Source organism: Ixodes scapularis, unplaced genomic scaffold (genome assembly GCF_016920785.2).
Source record: "Ixodes scapularis isolate PalLabHiFi unplaced genomic scaffold, ASM1692078v2 PGA_scaffold12__126_contigs__length_90152505, whole genome shotgun sequence".
Taxonomy (NCBI): domain Eukaryota; kingdom Metazoa; phylum Arthropoda; class Arachnida; order Ixodida; family Ixodidae; genus Ixodes; species Ixodes scapularis.
This window is the reverse complement of record NW_024609838.1, coordinates 36,605,893-36,625,758: the sequence shown is the minus strand read 5'-3', so window position 1 is coordinate 36,625,758 and position 19,866 is coordinate 36,605,893. Positions and strand designations below refer to the sequence as shown.

At 46.3% G+C, this 19,866-nt stretch overlaps 1 protein-coding gene across 2 annotated transcripts in view; it reads right to left on the bottom strand.

Moving 5' to 3' along the window:
• Positions 1–12,495: 12,495 nt before the first annotated feature.
• LOC8026023 (DNA repair endonuclease XPF) overlaps positions 12,496–19,866 on the bottom strand; it is a 47,254-nt gene continuing 39,883 nt past the window's right edge. For both annotated transcript variants that reach the window (XM_040212745.2, XM_040212746.2), the window contains 3 exons: positions 16,305–16,445; positions 15,759–15,860; positions 12,496–14,077 (listed from right to left, as the gene is read on the bottom strand). In XM_040212745.2, coding sequence (XP_040068679.1) covers positions 13,862–14,077; positions 15,759–15,860; positions 16,305–16,445 — 459 coding nt within the window. In that variant the 3' untranslated portion in view covers positions 12,496–13,861. The remainder of the gene's footprint in view (positions 14,078–15,758; positions 15,861–16,304; positions 16,446–19,866) is intronic.

The window sequence follows — 19,866 nt, the reverse complement described above, 5'->3', positions numbered from 1 at the left end:
GTTTCGTGCATAGTTTGCGATTATTTCACCAACATGATTGTTTTGGCTTTTTTTTGCATCTGGAAACCTGATTTTTTTTTTATTTATGCCGTTTCCTTTATCTTCAGTGTTTTTGTCATGTTCGCAATCGCTAATATTGTTTTGAATTAAAAAAAAAGCTAAACATTTACGTTAGCTTGTTCATGCTGACCTACACTGAGGAAGTACAGAATGTGTTTTGCACGTCCAGCGTGTCGTTCATTTCATGAAAGTCGGCCAATAAAACGCATTCTGTGTTAAGTAAAGACCCGATTGGGCAGCGTAGGTCCAACGAAAACAGTAAAATAGCACCTCACCCTGTGGGGAATCAGCCGGTACTCTGTCGACCTACTTTGGGCTATACCTGCCTCAAAAAGTTTCCGCCAGTTTATCCGTAAAAGAGGTAAAGACCACAACCCATTTTCTACAAAAAAATTGACTGATTTGCAGGCAACAGGTCCGGGGTGGAAATGAACTAGAGAGATGACATGAGGCAGGGGTGATCCAGGAATAAATTTTTTATTGCTGGCTTTAAATGTTGAAAGATAACAACTAACAAAAGACAAAAAAGATGCAATTACAAAAGAAGAAAAAAATCAAGTACAGGCTCACCTTTTTGGCAGACATCAAATATGAATAAAGAGAAACATAACACGTTGCTGGAGTCATGGGGTGCACCGGCGCCAAAAGGCAAATATTTGAATTGTGCGCCGGTGTTGCAAGGCCGCCCGCTCATCTACGCACGCCGCCGACGATCCGAGTATCCCTTGTCAATGGCCAGACGAAATTGACCCCTATGTGACCCGGAAGCTACAACGCAAGGCACGACGAGAAGAAAACTCATTGTGCCTTCTGTTATAGTTTCGTCATAACCACATAACCCCCTACAGCCCACCCCACACTGCAAAGAGGGCAGATTCTACGCTTCTTCGGCGTGTACAAACACACTCCCTCTCAACACTACACTACCTCCAGCACGTTGCAGATCTACCTGAACCACCTAAATGCACATACTTCGGAGACCACTCAAATAACTCTCACACACCAAGTTTAAGGAAAGCTGAAGCGGTTTTGTATTTGAGGAAACACACCTAGATCGTCTTCATTTCACCTCCAGGATCTTGAATATAGAAATTATTTATTTTATAATTTGGTGCATGGAGGTTGCAGAAAATCATTTTCAAAGTACCGCCGAAGGCCCTCCTTCCAGGAGCGTGTCGCCACAAAAGGAGTTTTCGGAATCTTCCTTTTAGCAGCGTCCACCAAAGCTATGCACGCGTACTCTTGCTATTTTTTTTAAGAAGGGCAGAAAAAGATGTTAACACTTGTGCCAGTACGGGGGAATACACCTGGCAAGCTAGGGATTGCATGCGCGGCCCTCGAGCGACACGAGCTTTGCGGCCGAAAGGCCCTTTTATGAAGCCACGACGGGTCGGGTGTTTTTCGTGTTTTCTCGAGTTTAGTTACATCTTCGGAAAAAACGAACGCGATATTCATATCCACGGGATAAAACTACGCTAGAATCAAGCTCTATCTCATCTTTTTTAAAGAAGTGTTCCGGCTTCCCTTTAAGGACTGCGCCTCAGTTCAGGATCTTGCAGAACGTGCACTGAAAACACTCGTCCCACTTATCCAACCAAGGATCTGAGAGGACTGTGTCACTCCTCCACGGGCGGTAGAGTATAAATTACGTCCACTCCTAGTTAAGCACATTAAGAGCGTACATGAACAGGGAGAGTCCCTAATTTCATCCCCCTCCAGTAGCGCCGGTCTGGGTACAATACAGATGTTTCACTTTCTCTGTTCAAAGTCCTAGTGGGCCTCACACGGAAGCCGTCTCTCACCAGAGCGCCCTTTCAAAAGTAGCTAACTAGCAGCGGCAGAATATTGTTTTAATGGTGGCCCCTGCTCCCTGTTCCACCGGAAATAGGTCAGACGATCCTCACACACAAAAACTTGAAAACTTCGTGATTTGTCACCATACCGCTGACACTACTTAGGATTTCAATCCAGCGCGGTTCCTTTGCCATGACATTGCAGCTTCCTTTACAAAGTACCTGCAGTACAGGACTCTCACTGCGGTGGCCACTGTGTTTCATTTTCAGGCAGATTGGTCGACGTGCCGCGATCTCAGCCTCGGTAGGTAGAGGAACGCGTTTGTCTGTTGAGAGACCTCCTTGCGCCACTGGCCATCAACGATGTTGCTGAAGTGGTCGACTTCAATCAGCATTGGCATTTAGCATGGGCAACTTGTCGTCTTGTAGGTAGTTGTGCAGTACACAAGCTGCGCGGACGACTCCAGTGGCGTGGTCTGGGAGGAGGTCGATTGGCCTGCGGAAGATGCAAAATCTAGTATCCAAAATTTCGAATGCGTTCTGGACGCCCCTTCTTGAAATGGAACAAAGACAACACTGTGATTTTTGTTATTATAATGCAAGTGCAACAATTCTAAAGGTTACCTCGCCCTACAAAGTCGATAGTTGAATATTTTTAGATAATCGCTGAGGTATCAACCAGAACAGGGCCTCAGAAAGTCCGACCTCAGTTGAAATGCCTCGTCTCCAACGAAGACGGACGCGGCGATAACATGGGAAGATGGCAGCAGATTTGGTGGTGGACAATTCAAGGCAGCTTGACTGAGGCACTGTCCTATCCTTGACGCCTTGAAGACGCCACCATCACTTTGGTGGCCATACGCTCCAGCGTCTGTGGCCATAAACCTCAACTTGCTGTCCACGACGGCCATCAGCACTATAAAGTAGGTTACCCTGAAAAGCCGAATGTTACCTCACTTCATGCGCTCTTGCAAAACATGATATGTGTTAAAGTAAATTTGTAGACCCATATACAGCACCTCGTAGTTATAGTACAGGCTTCCAGAATCGGCAAGGGCTTCGATATGTCCGTGTTTTCCGTCAACGCTCCCCACACAATGAGGAAAATTCCGCCCTGTCTCAAAGCCCTTGGCAATTTCCCTTAGTCTGTCATTCTTGATGGGAGCTAGAAGTACAGCACAACGTTCACACATGGTTTTACGTTGTTATTTAAAAGCCGTTTATGTAATCTTACTTTACCTATAGTAATACTGGTAATAAATGTAAGCTCAAATATGAGAAATACTTGTTGACGCTTAACAATTGCGAATACTTTTGTAACTGAATCTGAAAAGCTGTGTGTCTGTTTTTTTTTCTCCCTCGCACCGTTTTTTCTACGTTCAGCTTAAACTTTCAGAAGCATGTTTAGCCAACTAGCCCAGCTCCAGGCACTCGCCACTTACTTTTGTAAGCTATCATATTATGCCCAAGTCAGGCCAGTGTCAGACTGCTTATACAAAAGACAAAAAAAAACAGTCTGCAGACATCGATCGAACACGACTCACTGACGCATCCGTGTTTCATAAGCCGCGTGCCAGGCTGCTCCTTTCATTGGTTGCCGTGCGACATACAAAGCAGGGATGCTGTGGTGCCTCGAATTACTATTTGTCTGCAAACTGTATTCGTAGGATGCGTAATGTGTGACCCCGTCTTTCGAAGGTGGCGCAGTAATAGCATTGGGGCCCTCAACATCCTCAGGTCTGCAGCGCTCTCTTCCCCAAGTTCGTCCCTATAATCATAGATCAATGGCTCTCTGTTGTGTAAACTTTTTAAGAAACCATTTTTGACAGTACAGCTTTCAACATGATTCATTTAGATATTTCGGCTGCGAATAGTTAGGAGCAGCTACAAAGGACGAGTTTGCTGCAGTGATTTGTACACCCGACTCCCATAATTATCTCCAAGTGGGGTGTGTCGCCCCCCCCCCCCCCCCCCAGAATGTCTTAAGCAATGTACATAAACGTAAAGCCAACCCCTTCCAACACCCCCCTATTTATCTCCAGGTTGGGGGCGACACCCCCCAGAATTTCCTGACCAATGCATCTAGACCTAAGGCCACCCCCTCCCAACAGCACCCCCCCCCCCCCCCCCCCTCGAATAATTGCAACACCCCCTGATATCGAATTCTGGATGATTCCGTGGTTTGGTAGTGTGTAGAAAGAGTACACCGGGGCATGGGGGGGGGGGGGGGGGGAACTTGAATTCATCAATTTCCCAACACCACCACAGCGAGTCTTGTTGTTCGTAATGATCTACATCTTTAAAGGCGGTATTTAGTGAACGCCGTATTGGCGCGCATTGTTCGCAGCTAGAGCTCAAAAAGAACTGCTACGTACTGCTGGCAAAGATAAACAATCTTGACGGTGTGAAATATACGCTGCAGAAGCGTTGTGCAAATTCACTAAGAGCACGTGCTCTCACCAGCAACCGGCGCAAGCTATGGCCCCCAGTGAATACCACACGACTGGGATACCACCTCCATTTTCAAGTGTTTTTTCATTACGAGACGCCAGCGACTCTTTCACAGCATGCATGCGACAATAAGAATATGGTTGGTTTTGGATGAGGCGCGTTTTTATTGGCTGTCTTTTCGTGCCGTCGCAGCGGCGCTGGTGACGTCTCGAAAGATGTTTGGCAATTGACGCAGCTCCGATTATTTCATAATCACATTGAACCTGCCTGTTTGCCGCAACAGCGCTGTCGCAACTGCGAAATCGCAACTAAAATCGCTCCATGTGAAACCGTCCTCTTTTCCACAAGTTACCAAAAACGAAATCAGATCTTTTTGCTTACCTTCATGTGTTTTGGGCGAAGCACCTTTCATATATGCGGACATCTCTCATGCACTATGGATGCCCCTGTTGACACTCCAACCTTGAATTGCAGTGCGAGATCCTGCATTGACGTTGCCGATGACAGGTACCTGAGTAAAAACAAAACATTGCTGTGTACATTAATGTCTGGAAGCCGAGAAACTAGTAATGAATTCGCCATATAAACCAGTTTAATTGCACCTCGTATTCACTCCAAACAGTGCAGTTTAAAGAGAATACCATTTTACCTCAAAGTGATAGCAAGCCGCACCCGCGACGAAATGGGCTCTCTGACGACATATTGCTTCGTAAGCTTTGTTTCCAGGCAAGCGTGTAGTCTTTCAAAGGCGTTCGGCATTATCCGGTAATATCTTCGAAACTGCTCCGGGTTCCTGTGCAGCATAAAGAGGGTCTGCAGAGAAAAAGTATTCCAGAAACCTGCTCGCAGAAAAGCACAAGTCGACTTACCAATGAGTAAAACTCCGATTCTTTGGCTCTGTTTTGCCAGCACGGCCTGACCCACCATCACCGCGGGCTTCCGTCTAGGAGCAGCAGTTTTTTTTCCGCAGAAGTAGGTATTCCTTTTTACAGAGCAGTCTGAACTCGTCGTCATCTAGAGTAGCGGCCATCATGCTCTATGAAAGTCAAGACGCGCTGCTACTTCCCCTTTTTCAATGTGGAACATCGTCCACGTGACGAAGCCACCGGGACAACTGTCCGCCTTGCGCGACATGCCAAGCAACGCAACAACTAGCTTGCTCAAGCAGTTACGAGCTGTGGCTCTCCCGGTGTCCTTGTCGCATTCGTCGTACTCGTTGTTTTTTGTCGTTTTCGTTGATGCGAATGCAGTCGATGCAAACGTCTGAATCGGCCCTAAATATAAGTATACCGCGTACTTTTTACCAGAAGCTAATAAATAAATCTGAAAATTTTATAATTTTGTTAAATATCGAAATTAGTATCCTCAAACGAATTCAAGGGTTCCAACCATGTGCTTCGCAAGTGCGGAAAATCGCATATGTTATCAATCAATGTGAAAGGAAACGCGAAATTTCGCATGTGCGGTTCATCGCTTCACCGATTTCGCAGAAGAAAATCGCACCATGTGAATCAGGCTTTAGTCAGCTATATCCGAAATCGTCCTCCGTGCGACCGCTTCAGCTTCTTTGAACACAAGGGTGGCAGCCAGACAACCGGCAACGCAACGTTTCAGGGACAACGAATTGCAGATAGAGACCTCACCAGGCGAGGTCCTCGAAGTGGATTATCCGGAGGGCTCCTTGGCAGTTGGGACCGGACCCTCGGACGTCGCCGGTGGACCCCGACCTAGCTGCGAACGCCGATGTTCCCACGTCACGGGTCACGAGCAGCGCGCTCAGCGTCGTCGTCGACTATCATTTATCTTATTACTCTCCTCTTTCAATGAGACTGCTGATTTTGGGATTGCCTTAATCTTTACGTCACTTGCCTGCCTCGCAATTAACATAAACATCTCTACTGCGTATCACTACTGTGTGGTGCACGTTAAAGACCAGACTATACTCCGTTTCACCTTATGTTGTACCGCAGACAAGGCTAGAAGCGCGAGTTCATAGCGTTGGGAGCTACTCTTAACGCACGAGGGCTTGTGCCGCCGAGAGGTGCCCTGAGCAAGGAGCTCGCGCTTGTAGCCTTTCCTGCGGTACATTATAAGGTGAAACAGAGTATAGCAGTTGTACCCCACTAGCTAAATTGCTCATCTACAGCTGAGGATGATTAGTGCGAGAGGAGGGGGTTGAGGAGGAAAGTCGGAAAGCCTCAATGATTTTTTTTTTTTTAAGAAAATAAGAAAACAAAGAGGGAAAACGTGGAAATGCCACCGGTTTTGGGAGACGGGCGGCACCTGGCTCCCATTGTCCCTGACTTGCCCACTAGCTACGTATTTGTTCGCATCTGTTGTTGTTGTTGTTTTTCTCAATCTGGAGTTATTGGCATTGTTCTTGATGTTTCTGAAACGCACATCCGTGACTAATGGCTCCGTAGACGACAGAACTGAATAGGGTCGACCAGGGACCTGTGCGTGCCGCACAAGCCCTTGCTTACTCTGCATTCGGAGTCGTCGCGGGAGCACCTACTGAGGTCCAATTTCGGTCACAGCGACGGCGAGATTGAGATCTACGGTAATATTTTTCTCACGGAACGTGCCAAGATATCGCTTGCCAAAGGTCCTTATGCTTCGAAATGTCATTCATAGACGGAAATAAAACACGCAAACACCGCAAATCGTCGCCTGACAAACTGAAAAAGTAAAAAAAGAAAAAAAAATTAAGAACGAGTGTTCCAGTAAAAGCTTCCCGACTCTCCTCCTCAACACCCTGCTCTCGATATATTCCTCCTCTTCCTCGTTTTTACCTCCTCTCTAATTCCCCTTTCCCTCCTTTCCTCTTCCTCCTCCCCGAGCGGAGTACGACGCCTCTTGGATCTTTACCTCCAAAGCCACTGCTCAAGACAATGTATGCCCAGCTTGCACGTTGACCAAGGCAAAACGCTAGACTAGCTCGCACGAGGTGTGTTTCAGGAGTTCTTTCATAGAGTTGCTCAAATGTTATAGTGTGGATCAACTCAGGACCGCTTCTTCCCTTTTCATTTCAACTAGAGCAAAAAAAGAAAAGGATTAAAAAAATTAATTTTACACGAGCAGCAGATAGCAGTGACATTGTACTGCGTTGTAGAAGCTGATGATGATGATAAAACGTCCTCTCAAGCCAGATATGTCCAGAAACAAGACAGATCCCAGCTAAAAATTATCATTAGATCGGATTGAAATTCTAACTGGTTTTAATTGTAACCAATCGGTTTTAATGGGTTCCAATTGGAAGCACACTGGCCAATGGGTCTCACCAGTTGGAAAAAAACTTCAAATGGTTCCTTTTGGTTCCCATTACAGTGACCAATTGGTTGTCCGAAAACCTAACTGGTACCAATTGGAAATTCCAATTGGAATCTAAAGAGAATTTTCGACTGGGATGCCACGGACGCAGATGATTATGTAAGCAACGAAGCTTTGTAAAAAAAAAAAAAAATTATGATCAAGTGAGCACTTTGATTATGTTAGAATGCTGCCTTGTGTAGTTTTAAAGACTCAATTACGAAAAAAATATGCAGCTTACATAAACTGATTAATATTGCTTTATTGTTAATGAGACATATTTATAAGTATAAACTGAAAAGCCCGAACTGAAAACCAATTCCTTTAAAACCCGATTTATCCCCGATTACTAACCTTAAAAAGCCCCCCCCCCCCCCCCCCACCCCCCTCATTTGAGAAAAATATAAAACCCGAAAACGAAAAACCTTAAGTATGATACACTGGGATTTTAGAAGATCTGAGCCACCCCTCTAACGACGGAGTCTTTGTTTTCGTGAACGAGCTTGCGACCTTCGGGAGTTCACCGAACAAAAGGAAGGTAAAGAAAAAAGAAAGGCATCCCCGCAATCCTTTCCCAATGGGTTGCGGTCATTCCAAAGGAAGGATATCTTTAGTCCAGTCGCAGATTCTCCGTGGCTCTCCGCGGGCTCGGTGGAAGTATTCACTGGCGGCCATAGCTGTGTGTACGACTCCTGAGCGCGTGTTTATGGCGAGCTTCCACAGTTCTTTTGTAACGTGCATTCCGCACCCTCAAGATTGCCGGTTTAGCAGCCTATTAATGTGGGCTCGTTCAGAGCATGCGCTCTAGACATCACCCACAAATATGGCACCCAGTGAATACTCCTTATATTACCCAAGCATCAATGAGAATGCAGGGATCGGTGTTTCACGCGCCGCACGTGCTGGCCTCAGCAGTAGTAACGATTCTAAAGCAGAGACCTAAAACAAATGGCACCTCGCACGCGCGTTCGTCAACGCTTTATTTTGGTTATTTACTTCGAATCTTTTATACCGGAAAGGCCTGTGCCTGTGGCGCGTGGAACACCAATCGCTGCATTCTCCTTGATGCTTGGGTAATATAGCAATACATGCCTTGCACCTACGTCACATGATGACGTCGAACGCCGGTATCCACCATGCAGGTGGTTGACTCGGCGGCCCTTCGCAGCGACAGCAATGGTAAACTGCGCCGCGCTCGGCTGTAGCAATACCCGTATCCCGACGATCGTCCGATCGTATCGTCGGCATTCCCCGCGAGACAGAGTAGAAGTCAAGTTAGAGAAACTGCGAGCGGCAGAAAAAAGATTCGGCCGCGGATTACCGAGTTTGCCGCACTTTTCTACGTTGTTTACGTTCGCGCACGCCTTTGCATCGGCTTTTGCCCGTTCATTGTGTAGATTGCCTTTGCCTTTCGTTACATAACGCCGTTTCCACGCTTCGCGCGCACCTTCGGGACTCCCGGCCGAGTACGGGCGATTGTCACGCCGCGAGCCCGGCCAGACGGCGATCGGTCGGCGGCGGCCCCCGCCTGTGCAACTCGCCGAGACGACGACGACGCCGGGGCATCGCTTTGTGCCGTTCGCGAAAGTATGCAGGCGAGCCGGTTAGGAAACATCATAATATAAACCTTGAGACAATGAGAGTTGTCTTGTCCATTATCTGATTTACCCTTGTCTCAGCGTTTAGATTATGACGATAACCTTGCGTTGTTTAACAGTATTTCGCAAAATCGTAAAAAATTTTCTACAAGCGACTACTTGAGCGCTCGGCAAATTTTAAAACGCGCAATTAAGCTTTTTTTTTTTTTTTTTTTTTTGCGACGCGACGCGACAGTTTTTTGCGCTAAAACTTTGTCAGAGGCATATCGAAAGTTTCTGCTCGTGGCGCAAACGCACTAATGCCGAAAAATTCCGCACGCACTGGCTAAACGTCATCATCGTAAGCTCGGCGCGTTTTTCCAAGCTCACATGTAACACAACTAGGTACCTTTGTAGAAAATATGGTGCACGTCAGCCATGTCCGGGCCGTTAGTGGCATCCTACGCCTTGGTAAGCGCATCCGCGCGGTGTCAAGTCAACCACCAGTATGGTGAGGGTCCCCGTCCTTCCCTAGCGTGACGTCACTTGCAGGGCATGTATAGGAGTATTCACTGGACGCCATATTTACGGGTGCTGTTTAGAGCGCATGCTCAGAACGAGCTCACATCAATAGGCTGCTAAGACCGGCACTCTTGATGGTGCGGAATGCACGTTGCAAAAGAACTGTGGAAGCTCGCCATCAGCACGCGCTCAAAATTCGCACACACAGCTAAGGCTGTGTGTGCGAATTTGAATACTCCCTATGAATACTCCCTATACACCAACTCAACTCTCCTACGTCACGCCGCGGTGGTGGTGCGCCGGACGCACTTCCGGTCTGGGGCGGTGGGCAGAAGTCGCCGTGCCAGACATACATTCCTGTGTTCCAAAGAGACGAGATACGAGACAAAAAACCTGCCTTCTCGTCAAAATGCTGCGAAGGGGGCTGTACCAAGAGAGTCTGGGAAGGTTTGAAGATCAGTTTTCATGTGTTTTTGCCCCCTCCGTTCGTCCGAGGACGTGGAAAGTAGCTGTGAAAGGGGCAAACCAGACGCTGTCGAACTATGATTGCGTGTGAGGGCAACACTTTGTGGTCGCCAGATGTGTTTGCTTTGCTACAACATGAACGAGACAAAACCGCCAAGTTGTCCAGACCACCCACGGGTTCAGTGCGTCTTCAAATTCACACGGCCGCCTGATCGTTCGAACTTTCGTCTGCTCTTTCAAACTTGTCTGCTTTTTGTCGTCTGCTCGTTCAAACAAAGGCGGCCCGTCGACCAAACTGTGACCCGGTGATTGCAATAAGAAGTAATTGCAGGCCTCAAAAGACTTAAGTAGGCTCGGTGTTAACAGTAGATACAAGATGTTGATCATTGGTACCGGTGGCCATCACCGACTTGTTACGCTTGGTCTGTTCCCGCTTCCGATTTTCAGTATCGACGTCGATCATCGCCGTTACCTTCTACACTTTTGCAGCACGAGCGACATCCCGGCCGAAAATAGCTAGAAGAATCTCATCTGGCGTCCATTCTGCGGGGTTCATGCGAATGAATCGCCGCACGTCAAATTATTTACGGAAAGTTTAGCGGCATAACGAGCCTTGATAATTTCGCTCAGGCGATTAAAGTGGTAAGACATTGCGATGAGGACGTAAAATCGACAATTCCAACGCGAAAAAGAGTATACAGACTCACACAGACGCCGACAACGTGACATTCGAATGGTTTGTTGACGCGGGGCGCGGTGCTTCTTGCCCGCACTCCATTGCGTATCCGTTCGAACTGTCGTCTGCTAGCTCTTTCAAACTTGGCTGCTTTTTGTCGTCAGCTCGTTAAACAACAGCGGCCCGTAAACCAAACGTTGACCCGGTAATTGCGATAAGAATTAAGTGCAGGCCTCAAAACACTTTTGAAGGTTGGTTGGGGTGAGTAGGCCAAATGTAAACAGATACAGGAAGGTGTTGATCATTGTTACCAGTGGCCGTCACCGACTTGTAATGCCCGATTCTACTTGCTGTTTTCAGTATCGACGTGCACAGTTTTGCCTCGTTAGTTTTGCTGAAGCCGCTCAACTAGTCGGACATTGTTAGGAGGACGTAGAATCAACAATTCCAACGCGAAAAAGAGCACGGGGACTCCCACCGACGCCTTTGTTTATGGGCGACGGCGGGCTTCTTGCCCACCATCCACCGCGCATGCGCGGCGCCGGTGGCGTCCGCTAGGGGCGCTCCGGTTTGTTTGTGTGCACTGTGTGCACACAAACAGTGTGCACTGCTTGTGGAGAGGAGGACGAGACGGCTGAGCACTTGGTACTCTACTGTAAAGGGCTTCACCCTATGCCTACCGAAGACAACATAGATTTAATAAAGTCATTGGGTTTTAGAGACAGCGAAGGGAGAGTGGATTTCAAGACTGTAGAGATTACCAAGCAAAGATTAAGTGAATGGTGGCAGAAAGCGAGAGAAAACTAGGTAGTTTCTTATCCACTGATGGCAAGGGGGTTTCATAGCCTCACTTTCTTTGCACTGCGGAGTGAATATAGATTTCACATTTAAATATTCTAAGCTTAAATGGTAAAACAAAATGGCTAGGTGGCGTAAGCTACCGCCCGATCCAAAGGGCTCAGCCGTATTCATCCATCCATCCATCCAAACATGAGTTGGTGTATAGGGAGTATTCACTGGCGGCCATATTCGTGTGCGCTGCTGCTGAGCGCGTGCTGACGGCGAGCTTCCGCATTCCTTTTGGAGCGTGCATTTAGCACCATCAAGGTTGCCGGTCTTAGCAGGCTATTAATGTGGGCTCGTTCTGAGCATGCGCTCTAGACAGCACCCACAAATATGGCGCCCAGTGAATACTCCTTATAGATATGTTAGCGAACATTCATGACCCGGCGCACGAGACCTCAAAACTCGATTACACTTCATCCCCTCCTCGGAGTAAAACTCCGTATTGCGAATACACCATCAAAGGAAGGAGGGGTACCGTGAACTTCAGAAAGGTAAGAAAACGAGAATCACGATGACTGTATGCCTCCACGTCCAAGAATTTTAAGATTTCGAATTTTTGAGAATCGTAAGTACTGTCAGATTGAACTCCTAATTTCGGGCAATTGAGAATCCACTAAAATTAAGCTTTGGTAAACACCAACCTTTCTATGCGAAATTAAATCCAAAAACCCTAGCATTTCGGGGGGCAAAAATGTTAACGTTTATTATTTTGGGGGTTTATGTTCTGTCATTTGGGCAGTAGAAACCTAGATAGTTTTTACTTCTAAAACTGAAATTTGGACACCAACTGCTTTTTATTTAATTGCAATTTTTTATTTAAAATAAAACTAAAAAATAACTCATTGCAGAACATTTTTTCAACACAAAATCGGTACTTCACATTGAAATTGATTTCAAGACGTTATTCTAAAAAAATTAAAGCTTTCTTACATCATAATCATTATACCTGTGTACTTAACCCACAGTCCGTTTCTCAATAAATACTGTTTTTTTGTTTTGTACTTCTTTATTCAGTGATATTTCTTTCTTTGAAGTGCAAATATATAAGGCAAAATCGATACGCACCCAAAAAAGGAAGATTCATGCGTATAGCACAGAGTAGGTGTGCACCACACAATAATTAGCATATGCACAATACCGGCACGTTTTTCGAATTGTGCCGAGATTGTTTATTGCGGAACAAAATTTTTTTACTTTGTAAGCTAGTGTCCCAGAAAACCCTTTCCACAAGCCAATTGTTTTGATACACCACTTCTTTAAAAAACAACATGAAAAAGAGTTAACGTTTTGTTCACCCCAACTGCATAATACTCAGCACATGCCAAAAATTTTTTTCAGTCTCCCACCTTTATGTAAGGCACCTGTTTCACAGAAACACCTCCCTAAAAAGCGTAGGCTGAAAGAGGTTGGGCTTCTCTGCAATGCGGTAAAACAACTGCGAACAGCAAAGCCCAGCCAATACACCATACAGTCCAAATCGTACCAACATGATTTTGATATGCCCCAGACGGCTGCCACCCTCAATATGTACAATCCGAACCAATCGTGTCAGCTCAATTTCTCGTAAACTTTCCACAGAACTGAATGTCCCCGCTTCCCCTCTTGATGCCATTAAAAATCTGTATAATCTGTCTTCACAGAGTCAAGGCTGGCTCACACATTAGCGTTTTGAGTGCGATCGGCTGTGCTGCGACTGTTTGTAATCGCTTACAGAGAGAGTGACGCCGTCTGCTAGAAGAGGCTCTGGAACACTTCCGATTCATGTATAACCAGACTGGAGCTTTTTCAGCAAAGATCAAATCTATGCACTATGAGAAATGATCGCTTATAACATTACTAAAATTATGTCCTGCCCACTGTGAAAGAATGACGCGTAAAAAATAAGAAAATATAAGTGCAGATCGGAAGTGTTCTAGAGCTAATTGATAGATGGCGCCAGTTTGTTCCCTCGTTGTAAGCGGACGGGCTCAATGCACTTATCTACACTGAAATGCAAAAGTGTAAACCAGCCTTTGCTCGAAACCGCCAAAGGATCATCCTTAACACAGCGGCCCGGTGTTTGGAACACTCTCCGACAAGCACTCGTCACGAAGATGATGCCGCTCGGACTTTGCGGGTCCTCGCGTTAATGAAGGAACAGTTTCCTTTTGCTGCGTAGGTTGTCACTTCTTGCGGAACTTCCTCGGCGGAGGTTTCTGTGGTTTGGGCTCCGTGGGACGGTGGATGCTTTCCCAGAGAAGTTTTGCCTGAACCGCATTGCCCATGGCGGAGGTAAGCTCCTCTTCGGAAGCTGCAAACATTTCAACCAAGTTTGTGAACTTCCGGGTCAACAGGGCCTGGTTTTTCAGGTTGACACCTGGAAGGTGCAGAAGGAAGTCCTGGAAAAAAAGAAAAGAAAGGTGAAGAAAGGTTGGGGTCTTGCTCCTGTTATTTTCTCCTATATATCTGGAAGCAAGCGTTTTGTAGAAACTAGAAGCGTTTCTCTCGAGTGAAAGCATGCGCAGAATATCTCGTGGCTTCTTCTTCCATGGCAGGAAAGCAGTGCCTGTATTTTCAAGGGGGCCATAGCGTTCACTCTTCACCAAGTTACAGCAAAACTAAGTGTAGCGAGGTTTTTGAACCATCCTCCATTGAGTTTGGTCCTTTTCTGTGCAAGGCATTATGTGCCTGCACATAACTCTTTGCAGTTTGCTCCGGCTGGCTGGTTGGTGCTCGCTCAATATTATTTGTGCCATTGGCAACCATTCGTCTTGCACACAAATTCACACTTCCCTATTTGTTAGCAAAAGAATCCTTATGCAAAAGATGATGGAAGATGGCAATGCATGCTCCCATTTTGTATACTTTGTTTTCTGACAATAAATTAAAGGGAAGATGGGGCACTTCTGCATTTGAGAAAAAAGGCTTGAATTGCGTTCATTTGGCCTTTAGAATACAGATATCAAAATTGTATTTCAATGCGACGCGCCAGAGAGCCATAAGAGCAATTTCAAAATAGGGCTGAAGCCCCACCTCCCTAACCTTGGGCAGCCAAAAGATCCGTCGGGTATGTCACGTACAGCGACTGTCTTTCGCGTTTTCTGGCGTTTAACAATATTTGCGCAGCAAATGGTTTGGGTAACCGGGTTCACGGGGTAAAAATACACTAGAATTCACTTCTGTGTTATTTCTTTCAAGAAGCTCCGTAGCTTCCCTTTAAGTTCTGGCTAATGCTCCCAGTTTTCCAAATAACCAATGTTCCCTCCAAATAAGACTCTTGAAGCCCCAAATTACATTGTTCTAGATCGTCAACTCGCTAAATAATCAACTTTTTCAGGTGGCAACACTAATATAAAATTTCCAAATTGACCCACAAATCACTCTCTTTATCAAGAAGTCAAACTCAAACTTTAGTGTCATTCTGAAATGAAGTTGTCACTGATTCTGCGAAGTCGTAAAAAGTCACCAAAGACTGGTTAGCTGTCCATATCCTCCCGACTCTCCAACCTGTTGTCGGGATACACAGGAATTCTAAAGCCTCCACTACAGACAATGTGGGACATGGCAGAGTATGTAACATAAAATATCGAGCAGCACTTGTGTCGCCCAATAAGAGCCCACGCCTTACTTTTGAAACATATAAAATATAAGCAAAGGACACATCAAGCACCCACCCCTGCAAATGTCTGAGCCCAAGGAGCCAACCGAGCTGCTCCTTTGCATCAGCTGCCTCTCCGTAAAGGGGCTGCAATGCGGCGAAACTTTACGCGCATGCAACAGTGCGAAGCAGTGAAGCTTGACACAATGACACCGGCATGGAGCAGGCTTGACGAGAGTGGTACAGCTGCTTTAGAAATTCAGGGTTCTGCCAGACCTCTACACTGCCCCGTTCTGTCAAATCAAACAAGCACCAACTTTTCCAAGAGTCTCTTCTGCTTTTCTGTGCTCGAGCCTAAAAATTGCCTATCCCCGCTTTTTTCGTAATCATCTCCAACCTTAGGATGTGCACTTGCTCGGTTTTTTACAGCACTATTGCAAAATCCTCGAAAGAATGAGAGGCAAAGGAAGGTTATGCTTCACCTGGGGAGCAGGGTTGATCCTACTCGACAGTTTCCCGCCAGATGCTTCCTCCTTCTCCGTGACTGCTTGTGCTTCAGAAACGCTTGGCTCCTCTTTACCTTGCTGCTTAAATCAAAACAAACAAAGAATTCTTTTAAAAATTTACTTTTATGAACTTTCCTAACATAGTATACTTCCTTTGAGACAGAAACAATAAGCAACCCCGGAAAACATTTCTTCCAAAATTTTGAGCCAGCCATTTTTCAGAAAATAGAAAAACACTACCGTCAAAGAGCCACAAATTAGTAAGGGGAGAGGTTGGTCTTTAACCATAGCAAAGTGTGATAGAGATATTTTTCCAGAAAATGTGCATTTTCTGGAAAAAACAGAACTGTTTTTTCCAGAAAATGTGCACGAAGAAACATCAAGAAGGGCCAACATACCATGCTTGCCAAACTACCCTTGAGTGAGTTTCACTATAGTGAAGACTTGAGAGGAACAAGCTTTAAAAAAATCCCTACATCAAACTCCAATTTAATCTCACTCTAAGGAGGCAAAAGATCTCACCTTGATTATATCAAAAATCTCAGCGGTGGCGTACGGCGTCTGGCACCACAAAATGCGGAGCCGCGGGAAATGCATCGTGAGCAGAATCAGCTTTGACACAAAACTCTGGGATGAGATGTCGCTCGAGATGCCATACTTTCCCTGCAAACGAAAAAAAATGCATCAATCTTAACACAGCTTTAGGATGGAGAAAAGGCCACCTAGTACTTAAAGGAGCTGTGCAACAATTTCAGGGCTTTGCTTAAATATTTGTGGAAGTTGATGCCTGACACTTCTGCAGTGAACTACAGAAAACAGATTTTGCCTGGATACCCTAGTTTTTATTTTAAAAAATGAAAAAGATAGAGGTTTTTGCCGCCTCTCAACTCATACATCGTCTTCCGGGTCACGTGCGCAGTGACGTCACTTGAGTAGGCGCGGGGTTCCGGAAAAGTTCTCTCTTTAGAGCCATCAGCGAGCAGCGAGAACTCATCCGCTCGCGACCGCGTGACCACGTGCTGGCGGGTGCCCCGCAAAATATACGGTGAAAGGAGGAAAGTCTCATCCGGGTCCGGCCATACCCGTCCGGCGCTGTCCCTCTCCCCCTCCGGCTTCTGGCGGCTATTCGCGGTTTTGTGGACCTAGGATAGATGGTGCCACTAAAACTCCGTATAATAAAAGTTTTCTCGATGATACCAGGGTTTTGACGCATTTATATATATATGTTGGAACAACAAGGTTTATAGAAAAGTTACCTTTTATCGAGCAGGTATTCGCACAACTTGCTATTTTTTTTACAACTACCCAAGTGACGTCACGCCGCTTGTTTCTCATGGCCGCCGCTCGTGGCTGCAGGTCGGGAAATATTCTAAGTTTTGCCTCACTATTACGCGGCGGAATCGCAACATTTCGAAGAAAGGAGATGTGTTTTCTGCCATTTGTGACACAGTGAACAATATCAAAAGCAGAAAATGACAATTCTTTCAACGTTAAAATCGTTGCACAGCTACTTTAAAGGGACCACCAAACAATTTCTTTATTCGCTTCCAAGAACAGGTAAACTTCCTTTTGAGTATAAAGCATAAAACAAATTGTCCACGCTAGTGTTAGCAACAAAGAAAGCGTTTATGAGGCTGATTTCTTCCATATCTGGTCAATTAACATGCATATGCCAAACATGCGTGGGAACAGACATGATGCATTCAGTGCCATTGAAAAAGACTCCTTTCACAAACCAACAAAGGATGAATGATTCCTTGATCATAAAAAATGAAATCAGATGGGCTGGGTGGAAGCCTAACAGAAGACAAAAAAAAAATTAGAAGAAAAATTATACGAACTTGATCATGCTGACAAAGTAGGGCTGGCAAAGTGGGGGATGGGCAAGCACAGGATGTGTGATAAGCATTCCAGGGAAGAAGAGAAGGCATTTGAACGGCAGCGCTTAACGAATATTTGCTCTCATTTCTGATACGTGCCGTGAGTTGGCGCAGAAGTCACTCACTTGATCGAATGACGTTTTAGCGAACGCCCACGTTTCACCAAATGACACTTTAGCGAATAATCGGACGCCTCGAAGCGGCGTTTTCGGGTGGGCCAAATGGGTTCACAATTTTGTAATGAGCCGACGCAGACTGTCGTTGCGAAGCGGCGTAAGCGCAGCTCGGCGGATGGGTTAACGCGCGCCCCCGTTGTTCGCTAAAACGTCATTCGCTCATGTGATATGGAGTCAGTTGGCGCAGCATGACAGCAAAGGCTACGAGGCATGTGACGCGCGTTCGCGCGCCCTGCGTATGACTTTGTTTTTGCATGCTCCTAAACCCGATCCTGGATGGCTCAGTTGGCCACGCACTTGGCTCACAGTCTCAAGGTGGTGAGTTCAAATCCTGCCACGTGACTGAAGTCTTTTTATGTGGCCTTCTATGGCAACGTAGAAATATGATTATAAAAGACGTCTACGATGTAATCTTATCAGCGATATAGCAACGTTGAAATACGATTTCGTGATCAGGTAGACGTTGCGAGCGTTCAGGATAGCTAACACTAGTCACTTTTCTCCGGTGATGAAAACACGTGAAAATTCGCATCCTTTATACGGTACGAGTCAGTAATATCTTGAACTTGAGCACACACATGAAATGCGCCAAATCAGAAATCCGGGCGATGTTCGAGGACACAAATGCCTAGAAAGCACCACTGTAGTCGAAGTAAACAAACACGACGGCACGGGCGTTTCTGCTGTCTTGAGAGTGCAACCACGACATCGCCGCACGAGTAGGTGGATCTTCCCTTCTAATGCGTGCTGGGTTATCATAGCGATAGACGACGAAAATTCACAGTCAAGGCTAGCGCTTTTACGTGGAACGATGGGCTTTCGCCCCGCCGTCCATGACGACGATCACCACCGACGCCATGTTTGCAGACAGAAGGAGCCGGCCCGCGACCGGCATGCAACGCGCGCGACCCATTCTCCTTGTCCTGTGATTGGTCTGTCTTTGCGGTCACTTCGGTTGTTTCCAACGCATCGGAAAAAGTTGGGCTCGCTCCAACTCCTTGCGTCGTGAACGACACGTGCGTGCGTCCTTCCGTCGCTATGGCAACTGACGGTTGCAGACCCTAGCAACCATCGTTTCGGTTGTTCCAGTCGTTCCGGTCGCTACGGACGCAAGTGTGTGAACGGGCCTTTAGTCTTAAAGGGTAACTGCAAAGAAAAAAAGTATTTTTTTAAACAGCCTAATTGGGACAAGCATGTCACAAAACAAATGTTCCGCGAAAAAAAATATTTTTTTTATCAATATTTAATCCACAGGACGTAATTTAGTCGCAGTCAGGACCTCTCCACATTCGAAACTCCCGCCCCTCACTCTCCTTGCGTTGCAGAGTTGAACAACGCAGCGTCTCGACTTCCGGTAAGATCTGGCAACAACGCACGGTGGCGGTATTGTTCATCCATCCATCCATGTTTTGGTTTGACGCGGTTTGCGAGCACATGTAGCAAAGACGTGACCGGAGAAGTGCCCCTGTGATGTTCCCGGATGACTGAAAGTATCATTCGTAATTGTCGTGCGTGCTTTGAAAGCGAAGGGAATCACAGAATCCACAAGTGCGCAACCACAAGCCAAGGTTCACAACAGCGCTGTGTTGGTTTCGGCGATCTCGTTCTGTTTGGTGCAACACGGCGATGCGACAAAGAGCTGAAACGTTCGTGGTGTGTGTAATGCGGTGCTAACACGGAGCGCAAATTGGTTGTTGTGGGGTTGACATTCAACCAGTCAAGTCCCGTCGTCGTCAGCTGATCCATTCAAACTGGTCCGGGAGGACGCAGCGAGCGTTTTTAAAAGTAAATCTGCCTCGTTCTGTTTCAAAATGTGGAAGTTTCCCGACGTATACCGTGAGTAAAAAGCTGCGGGCGTTTTCAACAAAATTACGTTGTTTTAATTGAACAATGGACTCCGAATTGTTGTCCTAAATCTGCCGTTTTTATGCTTCGTGTTGGACTGCGTTTGCACAGCGACGTGTTGCATCGTGCGGTGTGAATAAATTTGGGCACGATTTCGTACCTGCCTTACAGATGCATGAACGG